Source organism: Charadrius vociferus, unplaced genomic scaffold, assembly GCF_000708025.1.
Source record: "Charadrius vociferus isolate BGI_N301 unplaced genomic scaffold, ASM70802v2 scaffold298, whole genome shotgun sequence".
In the NCBI taxonomy this organism is placed as follows: domain Eukaryota; kingdom Metazoa; phylum Chordata; class Aves; order Charadriiformes; family Charadriidae; genus Charadrius; species Charadrius vociferus.
Window position 1 is genome coordinate 1,070,477 of NW_009649936.1, and position 23,277 is coordinate 1,093,753.

At 39.5% G+C, this 23,277-nt stretch overlaps 1 protein-coding gene across 1 annotated transcript; it reads left to right on the forward strand.

Annotated features, from left to right (window-relative positions):
• The first annotated feature begins 265 nt into the window (after positions 1-265).
• CHAF1B (chromatin assembly factor 1, subunit B (p60)) lies at positions 266-17,714 on the forward strand. Its single transcript, XM_009891318.1, has 13 exons — positions 266-391; positions 4,196-4,328; positions 4,958-5,075; positions 6,591-6,694; positions 8,947-9,043; positions 10,738-10,822; positions 11,828-11,921; positions 12,540-12,609; positions 12,699-12,790; positions 13,838-14,000; positions 15,143-15,565; positions 16,995-17,086; positions 17,593-17,714. Exons 1-13 carry the CDS (start codon positions 266-268, stop codon positions 17,712-17,714), a joined length of 1,719 nt encoding a protein of 572 aa, XP_009889620.1.
• Positions 17,715-23,277: the final 5,563 nt, after the last annotated feature.

Here is a 23,277-nt window from a genome sequence, read left to right on the forward strand (position 1 = left end):
TAATCCTGCCCTGCGCTTCTGTCACATATAATTCTGCTGAGAGAAAAGGCTTTATCACCCTTCTCGTGCAGTGCCCAGGCAGTAACTTTGGCCATAATAAATCATAGTACTTAAAAACGTGCTTAAACCATCCTTCTGTCAGTTTCTGCAGTGAAATTGTTACGGGATCTGTCTGCAGTGCTTGCAAAATCTGTGCTAACTTTGATTGCCTTAGTCATAAGAAACAAGGATTTATCCAGTATTTGTTCTGTTTTCTTTAGGGAGTATGAAGGTCATCACTTGTGAAATAGCATGGCATAACAAGGAGCCTGTTTACAGCTTGGACTTCCAACATGGAGCTGATGGGAAGATCAATCGACTGGCCTCAGCAGGTGTGGACACAGCCGTTCGGGTAAGTTTCAAACCAGTTTGTTTCGGTTTTGTAGTATGTGCAGAGCATGAAATGGCTTGCTGTCCAAGGTATGAGATTATTGGCCAGTACTTGACACCAGTGGTGGATGATTTAGGGAAGGAGTGTGAGGTTGTACAGCTATATACAGAATGATTGTTCCTCTTGCATACAGTCCTTGACTTCTGCTGCGGAGGTCTGAAAATCACTTGCATTCACTGCTGGGTGATATTCCTGAGTAGTACCTGCTAATTTAGGGCACAGTTTTGTAGGTTAATGAAAAAAAAAAAATGGTTTAAATTTCTTAATGTTCATAAAATTTGAATTTTATCTGCCATTTTATAAGTAGTCACTCAGCAGTATGAGATCTTTCTGCAGCACTTTTCACTCAGCTTCACATGCAACTCTCCTAAGTAATTTTGTTGCAAACTGTTAGCAAAATTGAGAATCACTTTTGAAAATGTTGAATGGCACAAGCCCCAAAAGATGTGGCTGTAAGATTCACCTTTGCAAAATCAGGCAATTGTTTACCATCTTCCAGATTCTTAATGCACATCAGGACTGTCCCCATCGTTCAGTGATCTCTTGGTGTCTCTAAAAGAGTTAGCCCTAGTTGGAGAGTTTTGGGAAACCGAGTGCACTGGGTGAACCACATTCTTTTTATCTGCATGTTAGTCAACTCTTTAAACAAAACTGGTGGAAGAGTGAGGTACAACTTCATTTGCAGAGAAATGCATTGACTCAACTTTTTAATTTATTTTTCTTTTAACAGCTTCTTTGTATGGAAGGTAGGCATAGCGGTCAGAGATTTTTGGGTCACCATTAGAGCACTTCAAAAAAACTAACACATTTGTATCCCCTATTTTTCGGAGCTGAGAATGAAACGGAGTAGGTTACCCATCACTGCTGGGCTGCTCATGTGATGTTTGAGTTCCTGTAGGTGACTTTGTTATCTGGGGCTGGTGATTTCCTGTAAAAAAAAGAGAGAGAGAGGGTTTTGTTTACTAAAATATCTACTGCTAGCCGTTCAATTTGAGACAGTTCCTCAAACTTGTCCTGTGATAAAGAAGGTTTCCAACCTGGGACCCTGCCTGTGCTCCTTAGTAATGAGCTCCAATGCAAAAAAATCATGTAGGTTTTCTACTATGTGTGTATGTATGTCTATCCATTTATCCCTCTTTGCATGGTAATTTTACATTTTAATTGCCTTTTGGGCCAGCTTGTGTTCTATCAGGCTTCCATCATGTGATATATTTGAAGAAGAAATAGAAAATACTGTCATAAGGCCTCATTACATGTTGAATAGGCACAGGCAAAGAATAAGGTTTTGTTTTGTATTACTGCTGCATTTTCTTCTGAATAGGGAAATGCTCTGTTTTAGCAGAGAATGAGTTACAAAGATTAGATCTATACTTGCAATTTGGAATGCCTGGTTTGGATACAGATTTGTTCTTCGGGATCCTCAATGCAGTATTTTGTGAAATATGCCAGTATTTGTTATTGTATTTATTAGAAAATTATTATGAATGATAACTGCTATGATACGTGCATGGTTGGAACGCCTCTTTCTTTTGGAGATGATAAATGTCATTAAAAATTAGGGTTTTACTCCAGTGACTGCAGTCAGAACTTTTACCTTTGTCACTGGAAAATTGACTTCTTGCCTGACAGCACATGCATTTCACGGATTTGGCTGTATATATAAGTTACTGAATATATATTTAAGTCATATTTATAAATATACATGGTTTAGAGTCAGAAAATTTTTTTGTGTTCTTTGACATAAAAGGTACTGCTGCTACATCTTCTTTTGGAGGACTGTTGCATAAGGAGAGAAAGCCAGCAAAATTACAGAGGTCTTTATTCAGGCTGCTTCACTGTTTGATATATTCCTATCCAGGCCTGGTTGCTGGGATTTTTTGTTTGTTTGTTGGTTTGGTTTTTTTTTCTGAGCTGAATTGCATCCAAGAGCAGATTATTTAAAACACCTAGTGGGATTTAACTACCTGTGGCCTTAGTCCCACAATATAGGGACATAACAGCGTTGCTCTCATGGCTGAATTGGTTCACAAGTAGAGCGGTAGGAGTGGCATCACTATGCCCTGCAAAATTGAGAATAAGTGGGATCAGGAAATCCTTTAGCCAACATTGCTGGAAAAGTGTGTGTGTCATGCAACAGCCTTAATATGATTATGATCAGTGGGGATCTGGAATTATTATAGTTCTTGCTCAAATTATCTGTTTGAAAACAGCAAATCCACTTACCTTCAGGGTGTACTACAAAACTCTTCAACCTGCTCAGGCTTCTCAAGAGAGCTATTTTTTTTTCTCCTCTAGTAATCATGTTTTTTTTCAGACTGTCACTATTTGTGGTTGACAGATTCATTAACAAGATACTGTAATTCCATATACTGTTGAATCATTGTGTTTACTGAATCCCCTTGAAGCCAGAGGTTGTCAATGAATGAAGAAAGAATGATGTCATGTGGTTGTTGGGTTTGTTTTTCATTTATTGGAAATATTCAATAGTATATTTCACCAGACTAAAAGGGTACGGCAATATAGTTACAGCTTGTGGTAGGTTGGTGTTGGCTGGTGCCCACTGAGGCACTCTATCATTCCCTTCCTCAATAGGATGGGGAGAAAGTACAGTGGAAAAGCTCATGGGTCAAGATAAGGACAGGGACAAGGGCTAATTACTGCCATGGGCAAACCAGACCCAACTTAAGGAAATTAATTAAATTTATTGCCAAATAATAGCAAACGAGGAAGTGAGAAGTAATAACAAAACTGAAACCACCTTCCCTTGCCTTTCCCTTGCTTCCAGGCTTAACTTCACTCATGAATTCTCTACCTCCTCCCCCCAGGCAGCGCAGTGGGGTGGGGAATGGGGGCTGCAGTCAGGCCATCACAGGTTGTCTTTGCTGCTCCTTCCTCTTCATTCTTTTCCCCTGCTGCATCATAGGGTCCCTCCCACAGGATGCAGTCTTTCACAAACATCTTCAGCATCGGTCCTTCCCACAGACTGCAGTTCTTTACAAACTGCTCCAGTGTGGTCCGTTCCATGGGGTACAGTCCTTCAGGAATGGAGTGCTCCAGTGTGGGTCCTCCATGGGGTCACAGTTCCTACCAGGTTTTGCTCCTGCATGGGCTCTTCTTCACAGGCCACACCTCCTTTCAGGAGCCTGTTCCAGAACAGGCCCTCCATGGGCTGCAGCTTCCTTCAGGGCACATCCAACTGCTTCAGCCTGGGATCTTCCACAGGCTGCAATGTGGATATCTGCTCCACCATGGACTTCCATGGGCTGCAGTGGAACAATCTGCGTCACCATGATCTGCAGGGGAATCTCTGTTCCAGCTCCTGGAGCACCTCCTCCCCTCCTTCTTCACTGACCTTGGTGTCTGGAGGGCTGTTTCTCACTTTTCTTACTCTTCTCACAGCTGCTGTGCAGTGTCTTTTACCCTTTCCTAAATAAGTTATCACTGAGGCCCCAGCAGCGGGGACAGTCTTTGGAGCCAGCTGGAACCAGCTCTGTCCAATGTGGGGGCAGCTCTTGGTATCTTCTCACAGAAGCCACCCCTGAAGACTTAGCCCTGTCCCAGCTACCAAAACCTTACACATAAACCCAGTACACAGCTGTAGCTTGTAGAGGGAAAATTTGTGGTACCACTGCAGCTTTAGCTCTGAAAGCTTCAGATAATAAGTTCAGAATGACTGCCAAAGTAGTAAATTGTGGATTACTGAAGTGGCGTGTATATATATTACATCTTGTTCCTGAAAACTATCTGTCATGCTTTTGTAACTAGATATGGAAAGTGGAAAAAGGACCAGATGGAAAAGCAATTGTGGAATTCTTGTCCAACCTTGCCCGCCATACCAAAGCAGTAAATGTTGTGCGCTTCTCTCCAAGTGGTGAGATCCTAGCATCTGGAGGAGATGGTGAGTAATAATGCATAACGAAGCTAATACAAAGAAGCTATGTTTATGCATCTGGTGAGTGAACAACGGGAAAAAAAAAAAAAGAACATGGTAACTTGTTTGTACCCCTTTCATGCTTCCAGCTTTAGGTTCACACGTGCCCCCCGATTGCTATTAGTAAATGTATGTCATGCAGTTCCTAAGTAGCCTCTTGTCACTGGCTGTGTGTCTGAGAGGCACTGTTTTCTGGATAAAAGTAGTTAGTATCTCCATTTCCCAGATGGGGAGGTTGAATGGATTACCTAGTGTCATACTGGGAAGCTGTGGCAGAATTTGTAAATTTAGTCCTGTCTATCCAAGGCCACTTGGGTTCTTCAGTCCCAGTAAGGACAGCATTAGATAAGTGTGTGTTCGCTGAGACAGAGCCAAGTGTTACCTTAGTGGAAGATTTTTCAGAAGCCGAAAGTGCAGAACCATAGCCAGCTCTAATCAAAAGCAGATTGAAAACTAAGTACTTAACTCTCATCTTGCACCTGAAAATCTTATATTTTTTTATTAGATAATAAATAATAATTTTTAAAGAAGCTTCATATTATTTCTTATATATATTCATATTATTTTAAAGAAGCTTCATATTATTTCTTCTACAGATGCCGTTATTTTATTGTGGAAGCTGAATGATAGCAAAGAATCAGAACCGTTAGTTTTTCAGGATGAGGATGAAGCTCAGCTCAACAAGGAGAACTGGACAGTTGTTAAAACTTTAAGGTAGCTTAATATTTTATGAGTGTGTTTTCTGCTTAGTGTTTGATTCCTCAGTAGCTTTTATCATCTGGTACAGTCTTCTGTCCAGTGTATGTTGAACTTCAGTGCTATTTAAAATTTGCTTGCTCTAATATTCGTCCTTTTATTGTCTTTTAACACTTTTTTTGATACAGTGCCAACCTGCATCTTTTGTTAAGGCAGACATAACTGGCGTGCTCTGAAATTGGTTCCTGAGATTTGCAGTCACTTAAAGCTTAGCACAGAAATGTATAAAGTAAATGTGAAGTTTTATTTACTAGCTTTATAGTGGAAATTTTGATCATTATTCAAGAAAAAAAGCATCACTATATTAAATGATTCATGCAGTTTTGCCAGATGATAGCTGTGAGGCTCGACAAATGTTTTTCAACTAGTTCATTTTAATAGTTGAATATCTACTGTATCATACAGTGCTTGTCTCAAGTGTACAGTGCTTAATAAATTATACACACTGTGCCTGCTAATACTAAATAAGTATTTGCTGATAGTGGCTAAGGCCACTATCAGACCAGTGCTGGCAGTTGGAATACAAGTGTTCAGTTCTTAGTTTCAGCAGAAGTCAAATAAATAAGTGGTTCTGGACTCTAAAATGCATTTTGGATGAGCAGTATGTATAACTCTGCCTTGCTTTCTCGTAGTATGTATTAAAAGTTTTGGTCTCTATCTGTCTATACCGTTAAAATCATTAAGAATTTACACTGGTTTACAAAAAAATAAATAACTCTGCTATCCATAACTGATAACATACCTTGCAACTGCTGAGGTTTATGTGAGAACAGTTTCAGAAGTGCTGGTGGGATTGCATGAAGCACCAGCATGATCCTTTAGGAACGTCAGAGTTAATCTCTTCAAGCAAGCAAACAGTCCCCCTTCTCTAAACTTTGTGTTACAAATATTTGTTATTAAAGTTACCACACTGTATGATAAGTCTTCAAACTACAAGCAATACAAATTGTTTTTGATGGAGCCCTTCTAGGTGGTTCTGAATATATTGCAATGTTTGTTCAGCTATATGTAAATCAGCCTTAATTTTCTGTTTCATGTGGGTCTCCTGAGTATGCGTGTTTGTTTACTACTTTTATGAAACCCATAAATATACAGGAAAGTTTTCTTGAGTAGTTACACTTCCTAATTGAGATATATTTGCTGTTTTACAAATCCTAGAAACTTTCATTTGCAGAACTCTAGGTACAAATTCATAATTACTTCAAATGCACTGTTTTTACAGTCTATGACTATTGTTGAAAAGGGAGTCTTATTTTGAATAGAAGGAGGATGTATTATTTTAAAACGTTGTACTGCCTTCTGAATATGGATTTTTTTTTTTAAAGCTGAAAGTCAGATTGTTCATTTCACTTCAATGATACTTTATTTGCCTCTGATCTTTTTTTTTTTAACCTAAAAATGCACAAAACTAATTTTTACATGTAGCTGTTAATTTTTAAATTAATAATTGGTTTCTTCTCTTCTGGCTTCTAGAGGCCACTTAGAAGATGTGTATGATATTTGTTGGACCTCAGATGGAAATTACATGGCATCTGCTTCCGTAGATAACACAGCTATAATGTGGGATGTCAATAAAGGTAAATGCTACATTTATCACTTGCAGCTCCAGTCTTGATGGACATGTCTCATGGTATTTACCACAAGAGTTGAAAGCATTTTTTTTTTGTTAGAGAACAGTCCACTTAATTGCTAGATTTCTGGGATTGTGAGGCAGATAGCCCAGCATATAAAGATACCCTCAGGCCAGCAAAATTTACACGTAAGTAATCTCTTCACCTTGGAGTATTCAGGAAGTAAACTTCACCCAATGTATTTTTTCCCCCAAAATTCCTACACAAACAGCTTGTATATTACCTACTGCACCCCACAACCCATGAAACACACGAAACTTGACTGGTATCAGGTAACTAACTATCTAGGTGAAAAAAGGGAAGCAAATATAGAATGCAGGCTCTGATTTTCAAGATGTGACTTTTTTTTAGGCTCCATTCAGCAAAACACTTCTGTTCATGCTCGTCCTACTACAGTGGAATTGCTTGTATTCTCCAAGAAAGGCCCATCTATAGAAGTTCTGATAGTAACCAGCTAGGTTAGGTTGCTTTACAATGACTTAGTGTTTTCTTATTAGCAATGTAATCATTGCTTTCACTTTTAATTTAATGTAGAAATACTTAACTTTAGAGAAAGTTAACCTTTTATCTCAGGTTTCTAGTATTTAGTGTCTAATTAAGAAAAATAAGGTAGAATCCAGGTTGATTTTTCAATGCATGCAGCCATGAAAATACAAATGTTCTGCTGCTGACGTTTTTTGTGTTCTTGGTTTGGGTGCTTAATGTCTCTCCCGTCCATACTGTCACGTATAGTCCTTTCCAAAAGTCTTTAGCGTAAATACATGAATGTCAATTCAGTATGTGTGTGCTCAGAGCATAAGTATGTGTAGGAGTATTGTGACCAAATGTGCCTTGCATCTTGAACTGTTTGTAACCACTTTAAAGGGACATATCTATTAGTCTTGTTATTAAAAAAAGCTGGATGGCCTCTTAAGCTGATATGTTACTTATCTAGAATGGCTTCCATTCTCACTGCTTGCTTTTAGCTTGCAATTAATGCTGTGGAGGGCATTGTGTCTCTAAGCAGAGAAACAACTAGTAAGTTGGAAGTAAGAAGTCATTACTGGAAAAGGTAGGTTTTGTGATTGAAGTTGTAGGTACATTGAAGGAGAGTGTTTCAAGGATAGTTTCCAGTAATTCCCAGGTTAAAAGCTTGCATGGTTTTAAAAAAAAATGGCTGGAAGAAAATTAATAGTAAAAATCCATCAGGCTATTTAGTACAAAGAGAGCATCACTGGCTTAAGATGTCCTTGAGGTACAAACTGTTGGCAGCTTATAGGGTATCCATAGAAATACTATTACGTGTTTGGTCTGTTCTTATACTTTGGCGTTTGTTGTTGGCCACTGTCTGAGACAGAATACTGCAACAGGACTTCTGTAATTATGCAGTATGGCCTCAACCCTGTTTGTGTAATCTTTTTGAAGAGCTATTGCCTTTGAAACTTGTCAGCTTACAGTATTTTTTTGCAGTAAAGCAACACTATACTAATAGAAGAAAAACCTCTGTCCCTAATACTCAAAACAAATTATTTAATGAGATTATCTGTAACTTTACCTCAGCACAACGGTTTTGATCTGAGACAGTCAGCTGTGGAATATCAGTGGGGACAGGGAGCTGATGTCTTTGAGAGATATTCATGAAGGAGTAAGATGTGGAGGAAGATGAGTTAGCACTGCTGTAGAATTGTTTCTGAAAGCTGCCCATGTGTAAACGTTAGTCAGCGTGTGTGTAGTATATTTTTTTCACTCCCTGCTCAGCAGAGTAGGTGAGTTTATGCAGCCCTGGATAGTAAAGCCTGGTTATCTAGTCCCACCTGGAAGTTATAATGCTGGAATTTCTGGCTCAGTATTCAGCCAAATTCAGTTAGCTGTTGAACGGCTAGACTTGCCTGGAAATATTTTTATAAATCACAAAGGTTTTGAAATACTACTGGTTTTGAAATATACTCATCTTGCATGTTTTATGCCTAAGCCAAGCTGCTTACCTGGGTTAGTTTGTAGGGAACAAGCGTTAAATGTGCATGTCATAATTTACTGTACTTGTGAAGTTTCTACAAAGCAAACAACTATTTTTGATACTCTTATCAGGTACCATCAAGTTAACAGTTTGTATGTTTAAAAAATTATTTTTCAACATTTTGTCTTGTTTTATTTCTGAAATGAAGAAATGTTTTAAAGCATATTTGAATTTAGAATCTGGAAACTGTTTGTAATTTCAGGACAGAAGGTTTCAATATTAAATGAACACAAGAGTTATGTCCAAGGAATAACCTGGGATCCTCTAAGCCAGTACATTGCAACTCTGAGTTGTGATAGGTGAGCTGTTGGTCTAAGTGCTTTGCCTTAGTATTCTTTCTTATTAAGGATGAATGAAAAGTAAGTGTATGGGATAAATGTGACTTTTCTTTTAATTTCATTCAGATTGCTCTGTAAGAAGGTTGATGTGAAATTAAAATGATACTTTAGTTAATCTTTTGCTTGTGGTAAATGATTCCTGAAGTCTGAGTATCCTTTCTAAGCAGCAAATAAGCTTACATAAACTGGCATAGAAATTTTTCTTCAGGAAATAAGTTTTCATGAGATTGGTTATTAGAGTTACCAAGTAGATCTTAAGATCTACTGCATCTTAAGATCGCTGCATTCTCCGGTTGTTAGTGAGCTAATGAGTTCATCCTTGTCATTTTACAGAAAGATATAAAGAAGTTAAGAAATCAGTTAAAATGTTTTTCCACTGATATCTTTCTTTTGCCCTCTTGCTCCCTTCATCACCAACAGTTTTGTAAGTGATGTCATTGGGAAAGCTAAACACACACTTCATAAAATTGGCCCTTGTCAGAACTTTGAGTTGAGCTTAAACTGTTTAGGGCATGTGTGCTGCTCTGAAGGGTTCGCAGCTGGCTAATAAATGCATGTCGTCTGGCACCCGCTGCAAAGAAAATTGCTGTAATAGTGGAAAAGTAGTTTTGATTTAAGATTTGCAATAGGCTTAGAAAAATGGTAAGTTAATGGCGACTAAGTCATTATGAGCCTCTCTGCCTTGTGATAATCAGTTATGTGAGATTTGTGTGCCTTCATTTAAATGAACAGCAGTGAAACACAAGTGATAGAATGATGCACAAATTTTTCTTGGAGTGAAGTCGCAAGCAAGGGCATGAACTGATGTGAAAAGGGGAAATCTTCCACCCTCTCAGGTTTCAGACACTTTTCTTCAGGGCTAGTGAATAGCATCGGCTTAGTGGGAGTCTAACAGGAGCCAGGCCAGTTGCCAGGACTGGGCACTCACCAGCCAGGGTGGGGAAACCTCTTCCCCCTTTTGGCAGACCAGCTTAGCTGCATGACATCCAGAGCCAGTAGTTCCACAACTGTGTCAAGCTGTCTGCCACAGCCTCACCTTCTATTATCTCTTGCTGGCTCTTTCCAGGATTCTTTGTGGAGCTGTTTCAGCACACTAAATTAGCAGAAAGCTGTCTGGATTTTGTGTTCTGTTGGTTTTCTGCCAGCCTAACAAACCAACATAATTCAGTAAAGGGCAGAGCTGGCAGAGCTGGTGGGACGAGCAGTTGTGTTTGCTTAGGTTACCTGCTGTTTTAGTGAGGTAAAGTCAGGAGAGTTCCAATGTTCTGTACAGAGACGTACTTCAGTCCAAAGGAAACTGAAGCATAGAGATGTACCTAATTGTCTTTGAGGCGAGTTCCCACTCTGCAGGAGCATAATGGCTATTACAGCACAGGTAGGAATGGGGTGGCCGTTCACTGTCCACTAATCCCCCTCATTCTTCCACAAATCATATGCTGGTACTTCACAAACCTTATTGAGTCAAATAATTGTCAGTGATTCGTTGGTTATTTAGCTATCAAAACATGTCCATAAGGTGGTGTCTCATAAATAGAGTTATAATTAATGTCTGATTGTCATCTATATTTGGCAGTCCTGACTGAGAAGTCGGGTGCTGTGTGAAACCTGGGATGAAAGGAAGCTGTTTGTAGCTAACTGTGCTCTCCACCATGTAGGGTCCTACGGGTATACAACACGCAAACCAAGCGTGTAGCATTCAATGTTACCAAGATGCCATCTGGATCAGGAGCTGAAGGAGAGGTACATTGTTCTGGTACTAACGGTACTGGAGAGTGCGCTGAGTGCTATTTAAATGAGTTGTTCTATTCTATGAAACTGAAGGGGCAGATCTTTTCCATTCAAGTAATCCATATATCAGGTACTTTTGTCTCTATCCCACCTTTGCATTTTGTAAATGGAGTCACTTCAGGTCTCAAAGATTACAGAAATGACTAAGAAAGAACACTTGCAAGTTCAGCTGATTACAGTAGTAACGCAATGTCTTTAGTTGTAAATGTTTAAAATAGTGTGGAAAAAATAGTATGCGTAGTGAATTCTTAATAGGAAAAACTTCAAACATATCTGTGTAGCTGTAAATTTATTAATGGATTATACACAGCAGTAATGTTTTAAAGTCAGCAGCCTGAAATTTTCAAAAAGGTTATCTGATTTTTAGAAAAAATATGAATTAGAGAAAATTTAGGAAATTCTCTCTAACCCTAAGAGGTAAAACAAAGAGCTTTTTTCCCCCCGAACAGTTCTAAGTGCTAGTAAAGTAACACCTCCAGGCTGGCTATAACCTTTTTAATTCCTTCTATTCCTTTTCCTTTTTTGGGAAAACATTTGTAACAGTTTTATGGTGATTAAAGAATGGGCCTGAGAGAGGGCATTTTGCCATTATAGAAGTTCTATTTAAACCTCTAATACTAGAGTTAAAATTAAATGCCTAAGGAACAGGCATTTACGTTGACCGTTAAATAATGTTGTTCTCCAGGTTATTACTGTTTTTTGATTACTGGTCTAATGTGACTGCTCTTGGAGCGTTTCGATTAGTAGCTGAAGAGGGATCAAGGACTATTTTTCTTAGCTCTGAAGAATTTATAGCGCAGCAGAAATTGAGTTTGAAGGAGCCATGGTTTTTAAAACACTTATCTTTTATTTAAAAAGTTCCATTGGGTTGGACTGTACAACTGGATGGTTTTTCTCACTTGAATTCCAGCTGACGCGTTCTTGGCACTTTACACAATCATATTTTCAATGTTACAGGCTAGGAGCTATCGGATGTTTCATGATGACAGCATGAAGTCATTTTTCCGCAGGCTAAGTTTTACTCCTGATGGCTCCTATTTACTCACTCCAGGTATGTGAGAATGTGTACTATAACTAACATTTGTATCTATTATGCTGTAGTTTGAATATGCATCAAGATTGCTTTCAAACTGCTCAGGGATGCTTATTTATCTTAATTATGCCATTCCTCATTCTTCCCATTGAAGAAAATAGAGATCCCACAATACTATTCCTTTAGCAACGTTCTCCTGTGATAAAAATTGTGCTTATGGTGTTTTTCAGTTCTGAAAAACACAAATTACAACAATACAGCTCTGTTAAAATAGAAATGAAGAATAATGAGTGGTTTCTTTTGACTGGTCTCTCTTTGTTTGTATCCTTTCTTAAGAACATTTCTGCAGTCATAGTAAAAAAAACACTGCAAGGAGGGGATCAGTTTGCCTGTATAAGCACTGCTTTTATAGATGTCTGGCAACATCAAAAAGAAGCTTTAAGGGGGAAGTATATAAGGGAAACAAAAACAGCACTGAATAAATATTTGGGATGCCTTTTTAAGTTGTGTTCAGGTGCACAGCTCTTGCCCAACTGACAAGCCTAATTCCTGAGAAGTAGAATGTTTATGGACATAAAGTGTGTAGTCAGTACCTTTTTGAGTTGATGAGTAATGTTTTAACCTTTATTTTTGCAGCTGGCTGTGTTGAATCAGGAGAAAATGTAACAAACACCACATATGTTTTTTCCAGAAACAATCTTAAAAGGTAGAGTTTAATAAGATCAAAATATCTTTTAATTTTAAAAAAATTAAAAAATTAAATGCTGATTTCTGAAATACTGATTCTTTTAAAAGGCCTGTGGGTCACCTGCCGTGTCCTGGAAAGGCAACTCTTGCTGTTCGCTGCTGTCCAGTCTACTTTGAGTTGAGACGAGCATTTAATAAAGGTACTGTAAATCCTTTAGGGAGTATGATTTTACAGCAAATATGTGTAAAGGCCAATGTGGCTGTTTACTATTTTATGCCCTAGCCTTTAACATTCCATTAAGATAGGGTTGTACCACATCTTAGAAGCTGTTTCCTGATTCTAAGACCCTGAATTCACCTTAAGTACCTTGCAAGTAGCTTTTGATATAGTCGATAAATGTTCTTACTTGGCCTCTTAGGCTACAGAAACACTGTTTAATATTTTTCTTTTACTTTTAACCATTTTGTGTGAGAAAAAGTAAATAACTTGGCTTAGCACTAAAGGAGCAACCCAGTGAAATATTTTCTGTTAATCTCAACTGCCCACATCACAGAAGCATCAGAGAGTTGGCATAGTTTGCAACAACCATTGCTGTTTATTCAAGGAAGCCAAACCTGAAGCAGTGCTGGTGTTACTGGCCAGAACAGGAGTTCTGAGGTGGGGAAAGGATTGTATGAAGTTGCATAAGAACTTAGCTGGAGATTAAAATCCAGCCTTCTTGTGAGTCCAGTGGGTCCAGGAGTGTTTATTTTTAACAAGATTGGTCTTACTCTGGTGAAAAGGCACAGCTTTGCTCCTTTCTTTAGAGGGTGAACATGTAGTATTCCTTACGGGATTTAGAGATTGCTTGCTGTTGTGTTCTATGTATTCATCATAATCTTTAGATTCATTGTAATGGTGTGTGACAAAGTAAGGAGACAAGTGTCTGCTGGTGGTCTCTGGTGCTTCTCTAAATGGAGTGTTTAGTTTCTGCAACATACACCCAGAAATGTGATAATAATCTATGGTAGTCTAGAAATGTATAGATGTGAGTACATTATGTTAATGACCTGTCTGTTTCAGGGCATAGCTACCATAATCATGGTAGAGCTGAACAGCAGCTCTGTATACTAGGAATTTCTGAACGCAGCTTGATAATGATTAATAATGAAATCTTTATTTAGATTCATGACAAAGCTAGTGTAGTTACTACCTTGCAATGAATACAAGAGAGAATTCTCAATGTGTTAACTTCTTTGCGTTCTAGATGAAATCAGTCAGAAATCAGCTCCTGCTCTATTTAATCTGCCCTATCGATTGGTGTTTGCTGTTGCTTCAGAAGATTCTGTGCTTTTTTATGATACTGAGCAATCATTCCCCTTTGGTTATGTTTCTAACATACATTATCACACCCTGAGTGATGTTTCATGGTAGGTAATTGTTATATTGTTAAAATTTGTTTTGATGGAAATGTCCTTTTTACATGTTGAAGTTCTGCACGTCTTGTGTCTTGCTTTATTTTTATGTTAATTTGTGACACGTGGTTGGTGTCTGAGCAGCAAGCTGCCTCTTTTTTGCCATGTAAACTAGAGAATTATGGTTCTTTTATCAATTGGGAAACAAGGTGCAAGCCCCCCAGGGACAAGCAGATCGACTTTTTATGAAAGATAGCATACCAGGTGCCCGTGAAAAGTACTCATAGTTCAGGCAGTGTAACTGTTAATAATGAAGTTATTTGGAGATTTCCGAAGTCATGTCTCTGAGGCCAGGTGACTGTGTCCTAGGCAAATTCTGCTTTATCTGCACAATTGTGCTTAGTGGTTCTTCATGTACGAGACTGAGTAATTTGTCTGATTCGATGTGGGGGCTCCGAACTGGAGCTGCAAATGGGACCCAAGTCTTGAAATCAGGATACACCCCTCTGCTGGACAGGGCTTCTTCCCTCATACCTTTCTGGTCAGTGTGCCTAAGCTGAGGACCACATGGAGGCCTCGTTTTCAGAAGTTGTAATTGATGCTCAGACACTGTGAAAACTGTTGTGTGCCAGGAGGAGAGGAGTGGAAGAGGGTAGAAAATCAAGTGGTTTTAATCAGTGATAGACATTAGTTGGTGAAATGAGCATGGAGGGCCCATTCAGGTGAGCACCACAGTGATTCTGAGCATTGCCTCTACTTAGCACAAGGAGCACAGCCAAGGAGCTTGAACTGCTCTGCTGGTATGAACAAGGAGAGTTCAGCACTATTTCAGAAACTGTGGCTGAAGATTTGTGTACTTGCAGTTGAACCATACTTTGTGCCAGTTCAAATGCATGCGGGTGCTGGCAGCAGCATATTACAGGTGACCACAGATGACACCAGAGGGATTCAATCAGATGCAAAGGCCAGAATTGAAGGTGGTTTTGTTCATTTGAATTGGATGTCTTTCACTTGACTGCAGTTTTATTTGAATGTATACATGTACTTGGGGAAGGGAGGAGCAAAAGACAGGTACAGCATGTGTTATAGATGGGGTGTTAGGGCTGAAGAAGAGTTCTGACCTTTACTCTTAATGGAAAAAAAAAAATCACAAATAGGTCCAGCGATGGAGCCTTCCTTGCTATTTCTTCCACGGATGGATACTGTTCATTTGTTACCTTTGAGAAGGACGAACTGGGAATACCGCTGAAGGAAAAGCCACAGATAAATGTAAGGACTTCTTGTGCAACAGAGAAGAAAGTGAAAAAGAACCAGTCGCACAAAGTAATTTCCCCAGGGTCTAGGCTGACAGAGGGGACTCCTCCCAGCAGGGTCACTGATCCCAGCACTCCAACCCTGCAACCTAGAACACCCACAGCTGCTGGTAAGGAGTTGCCTTCCACACCTGTTGGCATAAAAAATGTTCCAGTCTCATCCTCAGACGAGAGGAAAATCAGTCAGCCAGCCAGCCAGAGCACTAAAGTAAACCAGCCCAGGAGGATTACTCTCAACACTTTACAAGCATGGAGCAAGACGCCAAGGTGAGATTTATATTGCCGTTTCCAGTTATAAATATGAAGGCCAAGACAAGCTGTGCTTATGCTACATTTAAAGGGTTGACGTTTAGACATGAATTCCCAGCCTGTGTCTTGGTGGTAGTTGTCTTGACATGGAACTTTTTGTTCCAGTTGTACTGCAACTGAAAAGTCAAAGTGTCTCCTGAATCCTAAACGTACAACTTTATATATTTCTTTCTGAAATGTGAGGCAGTAGCAAACTTAACCTGACCATTACACCTTGTCCATATGGCAGCAACAGGTGGGTCTTCGGGTCCCGTTTTCTGTATAAAGATGGTACCTGAAGCCTTCAGCTGACAAGAACTATTTAAAGACCCTTCTGACAAGAAATATTTTGAGAAGTAAAGAGTATAGGTCTGTCTACAGGCCCCCAGTGTGCACAGTCATGGCTGTGGGACTTAATGCATTGATTGAGGTTATTTCCTAAGGTGAAGATGTAGGTTTTTAGAAAGTGGTTGTAATCCATGTATTGACTGTCAAACAGCCTGCAATATAAGATCCTGAGCTGGTGTGCAACAGTAAGGAGATAGCCATGCAGTTAGAGATCTAGGCCTTGTCAGCAAAACAAGGCTATTTTAGAATTAAAAGACATTATGATGACTTCTCATAGGAATGTTTTAATTAGTAGGTGGCTAGAGAGAAGTGGTGAATAAGAAAGCAGGATAGTGGATTTCATCAACAACTGCAAAGAAAAATCTTGGAGATGATGGCTTTCTAGACACCAATGTTCACCTGTACTGGAACTAACAGGTCAAAGGGTTGTAGGTAGTTGAAAGTGACTTTTGCCAGGAGGGTCAAGTGACTTATGGAGCTAATCAGTCTTTTTATTTTTGACTGAGGGAGAAACTATATTGAATCATATCAACTGATTATGGCATGAGTGTCATCTTGTAGTAGCATGCATGGTGCTACTTGTAATACCTTTTCTTATGGTCCAGTCCTCTGCTGCGTATGTGCTTAATTTTTAAGTGCCATGCAGAAAAGATTTAGCAGAAGAAAATAGATTTACAGTAATTGTTAGTGGTCCTCAGTGGACAAAAGAATTCCCTAGGATTTAACGAATCTAAAGTGTTAACACGGAGAGGCCCAGGGAATAGTAAGCGCAGCCAGTCTTAATTTTAAAATATTTGACCAAGATACAGTGCTCTGAAGGTGGCTATCAAGCATTGTGCAACATAGAACATATGCAAAAGTACTTTCTAGTGGAAAAGTTGTATTTGAAGTACTTCTAAAAAATGCTCTATTCAACATATAACAAGAAGAAAAAATGCATAGTAAAGTATACCTAAACTACATTTAAATTTAACTGATTCTATCTGAAGTAAATCTTTATTTAAAGCGTTTGTGAAAATGATGGCTTTAGAGCAATGGAACTGTTTCTGCTCTTTTAAAGGAGAATAAACTTGATTCCACTGAAGCCAGATACTCCAACCTCTGCATATACAGATACAGTTCCTATACCTCCTTCCTCAGAACAGGAACATGGTAAGCTTTTGTGGCTGTTAATATCCAGCAAAGTCTTTTGCCAGTCAGTTCTTTCCATTATAGACTTCTGTTATAAGCTAAAGGCTTAAAGCACAAGCACAATCAAGCACAAACATAAACCTAGTTGCAGACTCTAAAGCTTCTTCCTTGTCTTGGTGTGTTTGAAAGGTGCTTTTGACAATATGAAATGTGTTCTCACTGTGGTTGCTCTTAGGCAGCTGCTTATGTGACAATATGTCAATACAGTTTTTATAGTAATGGGCACATTAGCTGATACTGAAACCAAGAAGAGTAAATTCACTTGGATGGAATGTTCTCCAGGTCCTGCAGGTGGGTTTTAAAGACCCTTGTACTTTCAGCACATCATTGTTTCAGATGCTGGCCTCTCAAACCAGGGTTGGGTTTTTTTCATGAGTGCTGAACTGTTTGTGCATTCAGCAAACCAGTTTTACTTTCTTAACCTGGATTTATGTAGCTTAAATGATTTTCGTGTCTGTCTGTTTTAGAGAGGCCGTTACCATCTGATGACAGTCTTCAAAATCCCCCAGCATCGAAACGTCCTCGAACTGAGGAAGTGTCTCTTTCTACATCTGCTGAAGATCAAATCAGCTGCGATTCAAACAAATAAAGGCTAAGCTTTTAGTATACTCTTCACAGTCAGAAGGCCATGCAGCCATATCTGGGAGTGCATTGTTAAATCCTCAGTTCCCGATTAAAGTACTATGTGCATATTTGACGTAGTGCTATGAAGAAAGATACTGGCAGTAGAAGACACAGGTTTTGGGAATACAGAAGAGGAAGTAGTTGGGAAGTGACTTCTAAGTATGTTTCTACTTCTTGAAGACAGCATTCTTCAAGAAATGCCACAGCTTAAGGAAATCGGGAAACCTGGGTATTGAAAAGCCATACGGTAATCTAAGAGTCTCCATCAAAGTCCCTAAGTTGATGTTTATAAAGTATAATGTCTTCCAGAAACCTGTCTGGCAAAATAATAGAATTTCTGAGGACTTAAATGCATTCATAATGATTTGATGTGGTTTAAGACCAAAAAAAAGTAAGTTTCATTTGAGCATCTTGGCTTATATGTTTAGCAACGTGCAAAATAATTCACGCTCTCCAGTACATGTGGCATGGAAGCTGATGTTCGCATGCCCTGAATGCAGCAGAATGTAATATCACTGATATCATTGAAACATAAATCAGAACCTGTAACTGCAAGAAGCAAGAAAGCAAAAGGAAGAAACCCTCTGAACACCTGTTATAAGCATTAAACAGCAAAAGAAAGTTCTTAATTGTTTAGTTGCTGTATTTAAAAAAAATAATTCAGAAATTAGATTTTTCTGAGGCAGCAGGATTTGAGCATATACGGTAGAATTTCCTACTTTTTTTCAAATGTTGACTCCCTTAGCCAATAAAATGTAATATAAATCAAGTGTATGTTGAATTTCTGAAAGCTCATTTCTTTCTAGCATTTAATACTTGCTCTAAGCGTTTAGTATTTAATAATGGAACTAAGACCTGCAGATTGAACACAATAAAACCAAAATACTTGAAAGTCACTACACTGGATTTGCTATGGTGTGCAGACTTAGCCTCCAGAAGTAGAGTGCTCAGCCACATTACTCTTAAGCTTGTCCACTTCATTTTGTTTAAAATCATGGACTTGATTTTTAAAAGTAAGATAATTCTGAAAATGTGAATATTCGTTCTAGCTGGTGGTGGCATGTAGAAGTTTTAAACCGAATTTTCTTTCATGATTTAGGCTATACTTCTATCATTCGAAGTTCCACAACACACAGGAGGGGAAAACTGCAATTCATATTAAAGGTCTTTGACTTTCATTCTTCCCTGGATTTGCTTGGTTTTAGGTGTGTAATTTTCTTTGTATTTGTTTTCTGTCACTTTCTAAGAAAGTAGACTGATACTTTAGCAAAGCAGAGAAGCAAATGTTTCAGAAGTGATTCATAAAAATTTCATAGGGAGGAAATACTAACAAGTACCTCTGTCAGTGTTTCATGCAAATGAATGCATTGCCTACAATTAAATTTCAACAGAAATTATCAAGCAAAGAGTTGTAGGAAACTAAGCATATCTTTGCTTTCAGCCACTGAGATGAGGATGAAGCTTCGTTAGACTTAGCCAAACCTGTGTTTTCTTCTAGTGAGGAATATAAAGACTTAATTACCAAGCAAAGCTGCATCTAAAAAAGTTTCTAGAAAAAAATTAAAAATTTGTAGGGATATCTGAATTGATAGCCGAAGCAGATATTTGTAACTAACACGCATTGCTGGACTTGCTGTTTTGTATTTTGTCCAGTTTGAGCTCTGAGAATATTGGTATTTCATCTTTCTGTGGGACAGTGACCCACTTAGTACAGTACTGGAGGGTTTTGTTTTGTGCACTGCAAAGGATCCTTTGAATTCAAACTTACACTTCTAAATTCTAATTGCAAAGCTATCCTGATGGGTGTGTTTAAATCTTCTTGCTTGTTTGTTTTACATGGTGTATTTCAATGTAAACTACTCCTGCTGAGGGCTAGTAGGTTGGTTAGATTTTTTTAGTGTTACTGGCAGACCTGATCTCTGGGGTCTTCAGATGCAATTAATTGCCAGCGTACTCATCTTTATTTTATACCATAAACTGTTCAGGTGACATACACGTTTGTTTATATTGTTGCTCAGCTTATTTTCACTCTGCTTTACAATCTAATTTTACTGTGGCTTTTGCTGCTGCCATTTGGAGACTTACTTTCACATCACGATCTCTGTCAGAATGCTCTACCTGATATTTCGCCTTCCCTAATAGGATTTTTTTTCTTTAGTTCCAGTTATCTCTTGCCACCATGATTTCCTACTTCTCTGTTTATTGTTACTTACACACTACTTTGTAAAATTTATACAGCACTAGGTTTTTAACCTTTTTTCTATAAATGGATGCCATCATTTGTATAATAAATTACTATCTTTAATACTGATGGTCAGAATTGTAGATTCCTGTTTTTTGTGATCCCCGTTTCAGTCTCCAAGGGACCATCCCCACATAACAGTCATACTTAAGATACTTGAGCCAGCAATGTGTCCTTGTTGCCAAAAAGGCCAATGGAATCCTGGGCTGCATAGGGAAGAGTGTGACCAGTAGGTCGAGGGAGGTCATTCTCGCCCTTTACTTGGCACTGGTGAGGCCTCAACTGGAATACTGAGTCCAGTTTTGGGCTCCCCAGTTCAAGAGGGACAGGGAACTGCGGGAGCCAGTCCAGCGAAGGGCAACCAAGATGATTGAGGGATTGGAGTATCTCCCTTATGAGGAAAGGCTGAGAGAGCTGGGACTCTTTAGCCTGGAGAAGAGAAGGCTGAGGGGAGACCTTATTATGGCATACAAGTATCTAAAGGGTGGGTTGAAGGAGGATGGAGCCACACTCTTCTCGGTGGTTCCCAGTGACAGGACGAGGGGCAATGGGCACAACTTGGAACACAGGAAGTTCCGTTCCAACACACGGAAAAACTTTACAGTTAGCGTGAGAGAGCCCTGGCACAGGCTGCCCAGGGAGGTTGTGGAGTCCCCTTCTCTGGAGATTTTCAAGACCCACCTGGATGCAGTCCTGAGTAATGTGCTCTAGGCAGTCCTGCTTTAGCAGGGGAGTTGGACTAGGTGATCTCTAGAGGTCCCTTCCAACTCTGAAGATTCTGTGATACTGAAAACTATTATCACATTGTAGAAAGTGGGTTCATGTTTTGTTCTCAGTCATGCACTAGACTCTGCTCAAAGACAGCAGGTGCCCACTGCTACTTCTTTCTTGACTGCTTCATGAGGTCATGTATTGCATAGACGTAATTCTTTCAAGGGTGCTTTTTTATCCAGGTTTGACTTAAAGGTTATTTTTAATTGGCCAGCTAAATTGTTTGTGCTTTAAGTGGACACTGAGTTCATATTCCGGCTGTGAACATGGTATAGCTGTCATCTTCTTGGGTCACATTTTGCTCAGTGCCTTCTGGAAGGATCTTATCCACTCTAAGGACTATGATCCTGCTTGTACTATCTTGATGAGATAGCGTTATGGAAAAATGCCCTATCTACATCTTTTGACCTCACAGCAGTAAGAAGAGGGAGCTGAACTCATAGAAGTAACTTCTGTAAGAGGCAGCAAATTACTGTTAAAACTCAGGGAACCATGGAACTCTTTCTCTGGGGTGTCCAAGCCCTATGCCCATCAACACATTTGGTACCAGTGGACATCAGTGTCCCACAGCACAGACCCCTGAGAAACCAAAAAAACAGCACAGACACACTAAGTCATTTCCCCAGGCTCTAAGCTGATGGAGGGGACTGCTTGTGCCAGGGGGGTTGGACCATATGACCTCCAGAGGTCCCGTCCAGCCTCACCCATCCGTGATCCTGTGAATGCTGCATAGTTTGAACAATTAAGATGGAGAAATTACCAGCCATGGGAGTCCGCTGAGATACGTGGGTCTTCCTGTGCCGTTTCTTCCCGTGTTCCTCAGAATCACATGGATTTTGCGTAGGTGCATGAAGCGTAATGAAAGGTGCAGAGTGAACACATCAATTGTGGCCACTGCTCGGATAAAGTCTGCATTGTCTGATAGCGTAAATATCTATGTGGACTGTATCTTGGAGAGTTCAAGCTAGAGGCAAGTGATCCTTTCCCTTTTTCAGACTGGTTTTCTTAGATGTGCTTCTCTGTCTTGATAGTAGGTCTTTTAAAAGGTCATCTTTATGTCCCAATTCTGCATACTTTCATATTTGTATTTAAATATGTGTGTCTGTATGTATGTGTAATCAATTTTTTCATCTCAGAAAACTGATTTGATCGTTACTTTAAGCTATGTGCCTTTTTTGGTAAGCTCAGTGAAGGGCTGAGAAAGCCCAGGCTGCAGAAGCACAAACCATGAGACTTCTGTGTAAAAATAAAGTGCAGAGTGACCGCTGGATGTCACTCTTCTAATAGGATTCCTCCTCCCGGGGCTATGGTGAAAAAAATGCTACAGGCAGCAGGAAAGGGAAAGAAAACAGTTTTCTTGGTTTTTAAAAATAAGTTGTAGGTGAATCTAAATAGCAAATGTATGTTATCAGCAAATAAATTGTTTCTATTGTTTCTCCAGGCTTCTTTCTAAGAAGACAGGGTTTGCTTTCTTGTGAATTGCATTTTATAATTGACTAAGGAAAGTAAGCCCCATACCACGATGGCCTTCCTCTGTTGCGAGATGTGAAATGATAAACATGAAAAGCTACACGCAGCCTCAAACTTTCAAGAGTGTCTCAGGCACCATTTCACTTGAAAAGCTCTTAGAAGAGGGAATAGGAGAGACCTGGAAAGCATGAGGACCATCTGGTTAGTGTATGCTCCAACCAGCTTTCCGTTGCCTTGCTGTGAGTTCCCAAGTTGAGATAGATTGCTACGGGTATACAAACTATTTCAGCTTCCAGGAACTTCTGCTGCCACCACCAGTGCCGCTCTGGGTGGGACCTGACAAAAAAAAAGAAAAATATTTGTGTGCCCCACCCATAAGTCAAAACCCAGTAATGGTGTGTGTCTGTATAACAATAACATCTTACCTGTCCTGATCTGTTTTGAAAGGCTGTGCTGCCGTGCTGTTTGTCTCCCAGCTCATTAAAAGGAAATGAAAAAGACGAGGGCAGAGTCACACAAAGCCGCTGGTGTCGAGGAGAGTGGCCACGGAAGGTGACAGGCGTGAGGGCCACATGCAAGCAATCCTCACGTGGGAAATGCCTTCTGTGTGACAGAGCAAAAAGATGTACAGCTCCTGACTTGTGTGTCTTTTTTTCATTCCTGCCTGGAAAGACACTTCTTGCTGCCTCCACCCAGTGTCAGGCTCATGTTGCCCAGTCGATGCTCTGTCTTTTCCATTGTTGAGTTAATTGCTGGGTTAAAAAGCCTGAGGTTCTCTTGCTCCTCAACAAAAACTGATGTAGACATACCATCTTAAAAACCAAATGCTTCTGTGAGCCGCTGAACTAGTGAGGCCGTGTTTCATGTGGATATATAGCTAATTGCACCCAGGGTTTCAAATGGATTTGGCATCTTTTTAGATGGGGGAGGATTCACGACTGTCTTGCTCCTGAAAAGACTTTCTGGTGTGTGATAATGGTTAACTTTTAGACAGCTAGACATCATGCTCCTGTGCTGTTGATACTCGCTTTAATTTTTCTTCTGT